General features: G+C 31.6%; 2 protein-coding genes across 2 annotated transcripts in view; both read right to left on the bottom strand.

Moving 5' to 3' along the window:
* Positions 1-918, bottom strand: part of LOC107063211 (ribonuclease 3-like protein 3) — a 1,599-nt gene extending 681 nt beyond the window's left edge. Inside the window, exons 1-2 of the mRNA XM_015314790.1 lie at positions 681-918; positions 411-596 (exon numbers count right to left, since the gene is read on the bottom strand). Coding sequence (XP_015170276.1) covers positions 411-596; positions 681-918 — 424 coding nt within the window. The remainder of the gene's footprint in view (positions 1-410; positions 597-680) is intronic.
* A 1,836-nt stretch (positions 919-2,754) lies between these two features.
* LOC102603788 (AP2-like ethylene-responsive transcription factor AIL6) lies at positions 2,755-6,926 on the bottom strand. Its single transcript, XM_006360339.2, has 8 exons — positions 6,602-6,926; positions 6,431-6,513; positions 4,704-4,712; positions 4,525-4,613; positions 4,195-4,268; positions 4,045-4,095; positions 3,823-3,899; positions 2,755-3,471 (listed from the first exon to the last, which is right to left on the bottom strand). The coding sequence occupies exons 1-8, from the start codon at positions 6,847-6,849 to the stop codon at positions 3,023-3,025; spliced, it is 1,080 nt and encodes a 359-aa protein (XP_006360401.2). The 5' UTR covers positions 6,850-6,926; the 3' UTR covers positions 2,755-3,022.
* Between the last annotated feature and the right edge of the window lie 8 nt (positions 6,927-6,934).

The following is a 6,934-nucleotide window of genomic DNA, read 5'->3' as shown; positions in this document are numbered from 1 at the left end:
ATAGAGCATTATTTATTAAGATAATTTCTTTAAAGCTATTAAAATGTTCAAGATAGTAAATGAAAAAGGTTCAAAAAATAATAATTCAATTTCTTACATGTTTCCCAATTGACCTCTAAAAAATAAAATTTCAGGTCACTATCCTATTAAATTAATACAACTTAATGAAAAAGTGAATTTACGTTTACGAATTTTTTTTTAGTATCAAACTTAACTAGAAAAAGAATATATTAAAAAAATTATGCGGAGCGGGTTTATGTGGGGGGTTGAAAATGGAAAAAAAATGTTATGCGGGGAGGAGCGGTGCCGATTAAAAATTTTGTGCGTTAAGCTCAACCCGCGCCGTCCCCACTCCGCACCGCCCCATTGCCATCCCTATGTACAAATTAATTAAATCTATTGAAATATACTTACTTGTCCTTTAAGTAAAGGCCTTTTGTGACGTAAGTAGTTATGTAAGTTATATTTGATGGCGACTCTAGCAAGTTTTTCAGTATCTACATTGGCTGCTCTCAACTTTGTTAGCATCCCGGAAGACAAATCAGGATAATCAAAAAATAGCTTCAATGTTATTAACATATTCAAAATAGAGTCACCTGCATAAGATTGAGTGAGCACAAAATTCAAGAGACTTTAAAGCATGTGATCTAAAATAATGTTCTAGATCCACTTCTAATTACCTAACAACTCCAATCTCTCATATGATTCGCAATTTTCTTGAAAGGAAGAGTGAGTAAAAGCTTGATATAACAAGTTGGGATTCTTGAATTTGTATTTAGTTATTTTCTCTAATTCCTCCACTAACTTCCTCTCTTGCTTGTGATCATCATTATCATCGTGTGTCAATTGATTTCTAATATTTTCTTCAGTGAAATGAAGGTTTTGTGATGATGAAATTAAGAGAGGCAAAATTTTCATATACTTTTTTTTGTTTCATGGTTTTATATTAGAACAAGTAATAAGGAGAGAGAACGGAGGTCTTAATTTATAGAGTGGATTTATATAAAATAATGATAATAAGAATTAGTAGATTTATATAGAAAAATAATGATAAGAATTAGTAGATTTATATAGAAAAATAATGATAGGAATTAGTAGAAATGAAAACACAAGAATTTTTTTTTATTTAATTACTTAATTTGAACACCTTAATGGAATGTAGAATCATAACATTAAGATTTTTTCTATTTTTTCTATTTTTCTAACACTCAATGTAATCTGAATTAATATTTTTAATATGGGGCATAATTTTATGAAATTAATTTTGGAAAAGTTTTTAACAAATAATAGATTTGAGCATTATAAATTTGAATATAATAAATATCAATAAATAATAGATTTGAATATAATGTAGAATAATAATTATATAAATTAGTAGGAATGTGAACACAAATTATACATCGATTAATTTTGATTTCATAAATATAGTTAAGGAATTCATGAATTAATTATTACTCTCTTTAATCTATTTTACTTATCATGGTATTTTTTTTAAACATGATTCTTAATAAAATTAACTAAAAGAATAAATTTGACTACATTATCCTTATTTGTTTTTTTATCTCAATTATTTTCCTTTTCTGTACATGAATCTCTCTCCATGCTTATATTAAGGATACATGTAAGAAATAATAATTAGCTATATCTTAATTTTCTAAAATAACAAATATTTTAAAATACATATTTAATTAGGAAAAAAAGTGAAGTGGACCGGAGGGAGTAATACTATGAACTATATGCTATAACAAAATTGGTAAAGATTTGACTTGGTCATTGGAAAACAATGAATAGGGGTTCATTTATAGGATCAATATAATTAGTGCTGATTAAGTAATAATTTTACTTGATCATTGAAAAGGATAAACAAATTATTTGAATTCACTAAAAATAATAATAATCATCGGTCTATCTCAATTTTTATAACATTTTTTTTGCTTCTCTAGAATTAATTATTCTCATTTTTAAAGTTAAATTGAATTATATTGATTCAAATTTAAAATCAAAATTTAGATATTTTAAAATTATATAAAAAATATTACAAATTTATACCTTTTTAGGTAAATATGATAAAAAGAATATATCATTATTTACATAATTTGATCTATAGATAAAATGAAAATATCACGTAATAGGTCAACTTTGCAGTTTTGATTTATTTTTTCTTTAATTTTCTAATCTTAGGCTGACAGGTCAAATGTTACTGACAACTAAAATATTATTAAGATTTTGTCAACTAAGAAAAAAGGAATTGTTGATACCACAAATTATAGCTGAAAAATAAAAAAATAAAAAAATATTTAGGTTGAGGCATAAATATCTCACTCTTTTTTATGAGACTTAAGTCTACTATGTATTATTTTCAGTGCTCTGACGGTATAACTCTTGACTTATTTTCTTCAGGATACACAATTTGAGAACATCGTATTAACTCAAACATAGTATAAAAGGAAAATGTCATTGCTTCAAATTCAAAGGAATAAATATCCTCCCGAGTTCTTTAAATAAGTATATCCACACGTATACAACATAACTCTACTTAATTATATACATGTAAATATTCTATAAAACCAAATTGTCGCTATATTATGTAATTTTCTTACACTATCGTTGTTTCAAATAAATAAAGGGCTTAATTTTGTTGCGTCATTTGATATTTATGGTCAAACGAATCTAAGGCAGGTATATAACTATATATCATACTTTGTTGTCAAATTCAATACCACAAAAAAAATTCAACAAAATAATATTGTTGTACTAATAGCAACTCTATAATGTGAAGGAAACAAGACAAACAAAATTTTCCCACAAGAGTTTGCAATAATAATCTCCCAACCCAGCACGGAGCGTCAGTGGAAGTCTAAGTCCGTGACACTAAGTACCTAATCAACATGCATCTACTACTGCAACTGTTGAAGATAAGCTTCTACATATTTGTTAATCATAGCCAATGCTAACACTTTTTTTTTGCAAAGTCAGAAAGTTAATTTTAATTAGCCTAAACAAATGCGCTAAACGCGCTAATCTAATAGGACTGATGCGGCCAGATGAAGATCTCCGCGGGTGCTGGAAGCAATGGCATTGTACCAGAAGTATGATCTGAAGCACCACCATCGTTGCTCGAGTACTGGAGGTGTGGGAAGAAGCTGTGGTGGTAATAAGGTTGGTTCGCATCGAATGGCAGTCCACAGGGGATAGCTGAAACAGGGGAAATCGCCCCAAAATTGATGCTGTTATTGCTGCTGCTATTGTTGACACTGTTGTGTAGAGTCTGCTGGTACGTATCGTTCAACGACTGTTTCTGCTCCGATTCAAGAGAGATCTTCAAGCGTTTTGCTGCTCCGCCTATCGGGAGTGAACTTTTCATGATGGCCTCAACGTCGTATCGGTTCATTTCGAAATTTGTCACTGCATTCAATCCCCTGAATTTGATTGCTGCTATGTCATATGCTTCTGCTGCTTCCTCCTCTGTAGCTGCAATAATTTAGAAAAATCGCTAAATTAGCGATGGACAACTCGACGAGAGGGAGTTACTCGAATGGTAAGCACCCCTCACTTCCAACCCGAAGGTTGCGAGTTCGAGTCACCAAAGGAGCAAAAGGGGTGGAAGCTCCTAGGGAGGGTAGGAAAAAAAAAGCATGGACAACTCCTATCACTAAACAACAATAATATCTCTCGTTAATCCTATCTAACGACAGATTATCAGAAAACTCTATTAGCAATGAGCTTATTTCACGACATATTAGCAACAAACTTCGTAGCTAATTATGTTTTTATTAATAGATATAATCTAAGAAATGAATCAAAGGAAATTATGATAGTTACCGAATGTTCCCAAGTACAGATCCTTGTTCCCTGCAACACGACCGATTCGTGCTTGCCATCGGCCTTGTTGATGATGCCTGCAAAAGTTCATCACTAGTCAATCAACACGGCTCATGAAATGGGACGAACATTGATCTTGCTCACTCCATACAGGACACGATTAGATATTACACGACAAAATGAGTAGAAGTACTATTCAATTGCTTCGAAAAAAATTCAAACCTTGTCACACCGCGATACATAGAAGCTCCTCTCGAGAAACCACTACTTTTCCTGATATCCATGTACAAAATTCCTATAGAGTATTAATATCGATACCATATGGAAGTAACACAACAACAATGTGGTACGTAAAGGGAAAAGCCCGTGCACCTTCTTAGGGAGGCGATGAATTCTTGCTTCGTCATGTGCTTCATTTCCTCTATTTCTTTGGTATAATCCGAAGCCTGGAAAATATATCAGTTAAAACTAAAGGTCGAACATCCTTCAACGACTACGTAACTTTTCGTGCAAGTAATTTAATTGACCATATGATAAAAGTGTAGTATATTACAGGGAAATTGGTTGTGGCTGTTGTACCCCAATACTTTAGATCCGTGTGACATTTATTTAATTAAAAATACTCTAAAGTTTATCTTTAAAAATATATAAAACACAACAATTGTGAAACATGCGAAGCAATAAAAGTGTGTAGTATATTACAAGGAAATTGGTTGTGGCTGATGTACCCCAATACTTTAGAGCTGCCAAGTCATAAGATCTTGCTGCTTTGTCCTCCTTGTCATATCCACCTATTTCATTATTAAAACTCCAAAATTTTATTGACGTGTCGGATTGTACGACAAAAAAAATTAGAACTTAATATTGAGGCAATTACTTACCTAAGTACACTGCAGAACGGATCCAGAATTTAGAGTTCAGCAAAAAGCAACCACGCCGATAAAAGGGAAAAAAAAGTGAGATAATCATATTAGAAATCAGCTGCAACATAGTCAAATTTTTGCATAAAAAGTGTAAAACACAGAAAAATAAAAAAGATAAAGCAAGGTGCATGCGTATAGAGAAGATAAAAGCTTTAAACATTTGAATTTCTACATGTGATTTAAGCAAAGATAGTGACATGTCTTGCCAAGACAAAGAAAAAAGTGAACAAGTTGTTCCCACTATGTTTTTAATTGATTATGACTCGTGTGGAAATATGAACTTAAACAATTTGTAGCTTATTATTAATAATAAGGTGGCTCGGTGCATAAAGCATCTTGCGTTCACACAAGATCCAAGAAAGGGTTCCACCCAAGCTTACTTTGATACAATCATTAGTATCAACAGATAGCCAAACGACTCTCAAGTGCCAACATGCTACTTAAATAACTAGTATTAGAGTTGTCTAATCCACTATTTGTAGCTAAGTTGCATAGACTCTTCACTTACGATTTGTACCCGTGTCGAATTCTCCAAATATACGCTACTTTCGGAGAATTCCACACGCACTCATAGACATTTTTAAAGAGTCTGAATAACATAGCTTGTAGGTCCACGTGCTACATGATCAATAGCAAATATCAACTATATATACATGTCCAAGGTGTATGAATCCATAATTATAAATAATAATTAAAAAAACCGGCACTTCTTTAAAATTCTCAAGATTTATTTATATACACTAACAGTGCAAGTAATACGTTACTCATCTTATTTGATACATTACTAGTCAACTTTCTCAACATGAGTCAATTCCACGGAAAATTTGTTACCTCCCATCAACACAGATATCGGATAATCTATTCCCAAGACTTGAACATATTGAAATAAAGCTAGTTTTCAGACTTTAGACTAGCTGAGTATGCACGTGGTAATTTAGAAAAAAATGCTACCAAATAATTATATGTTGAAGAAAATGAATAACTAATGGATAATATTTAAAACCTTTGTTTTAAGATTTGATAAGATAAGTATTTTTCAGAATTGGTCAGAAAAATAAATAGGAGAATACAATAATAACCCATACGCACTCTGAAAAAAATGAACAAATTGGCGGCCCAGCTGATCAAATCAGTTGTAAAACTTTGAAGAAAAAACAAAAAAAGAGTACAAGTTGTACATTTAGATACCAGCAATCAATCAATCATCATAAAAGCCTGTTTTTTTCAAAGAAAAAATTCTGGCCACATTAAAGTTCTTATATTGCATGCAACTGTATTTTTATCAGACTCAAAATTGTACAAAAAAAATTTCGATATATTATATAAACGTGTTTTTAACTTGACTTCATTTGATATATATATATGTCCTAACTTTGACTTATAAACAAATAAACACCTAAACAAGTACGAAACTGAACAAATATACACACACATTATACTTGATTCTCCGTATGTATTATGTTACGTAGGACGCGTATTTTAGATATAAATATCAACCGAGTCCAAATTATTTATAAGTGAGTAGTACAATTTATTGAAACAACATACAATTACATACCCCCTTCCATAAACCTTTCACATTAAAATCACAAATATGAAGGGTATTTTTAATACATTTTACATACTATTCAAAAAATTACTCAATGTCAATCAAAATCAGACAAACAAATCGAAGGAACATTTACCTTGACGCCCTTTTCTTGCTTGACCTTCTCTTTTACAACTATTATCCCATAGATGAGCTTCATATCTTCCTGTCCATCTATGCCTGCAAAAAAAAAATCAAAATCAAAACTTTATACTAAAAATAAATTAATTTCAAAACTCATGATTTTCAAACACAAAAACAAAATTACCTTGTTACCCCTCTGTAAATAGAAGTTCTTTGACCAAAAGTATCAGTAATTTTCTTACAACTCCCAGAATTAACAGCAGTAACTATAGCTTTTTCAGAATTTGTATTATTATTAACACCCAAAGTAATTATCGGAGGATAACCCAACTCATTACTGGACTCAGTAGCAAACTCACTCCCCATGACCTGTGAATCATCAACTTCCGATCCCGAGTTCGTCGGCAAAGTCTGAAAACCACCAACCGCCATTGAATAATTATGATTAAGATCTTGTCGTCCATCGTTGAAGTATCCGCCGTCACCGGCGGCGGAGGCGCCGCCCACGCCGCCGCCG

This window comes from Solanum tuberosum, unplaced genomic scaffold (assembly GCF_000226075.1).
Source record: "Solanum tuberosum cultivar DM 1-3 516 R44 unplaced genomic scaffold, SolTub_3.0 scf00323, whole genome shotgun sequence".
Taxonomy (NCBI): Eukaryota; Viridiplantae; Streptophyta; class Magnoliopsida; order Solanales; family Solanaceae; genus Solanum; species Solanum tuberosum.
The sequence above is the reverse complement of the archived record's forward strand: the minus strand, read 5'-3'. Positions and strand labels throughout refer to the sequence as shown.

What these genes read in the sequence shown, in the direction of transcription:
- LOC102603788 (XM_006360339.2), bottom strand. Translation starts at nt 6,849, where the DNA reads ATGGCGGTTGGTGGTTTTCAGACTTTGCCGACGAACTCGGGATCGGAA. An exon ending in ATGTATCGCGGTGTGACAAG is followed by an intron (nt 3,900 to 4,044) that starts GTTTGAATTTTT and finishes GAACTTTTGCAG; the next exon opens with GCATCATCAACAAGGCCGAT. An exon ending in TCTGTACTTGGGAACATTCG is followed by an intron (nt 3,472 to 3,822) that starts GTAACTATCATA and finishes AAATTATTGCAG; the next exon opens with CTACAGAGGAGGAAGCAGCA.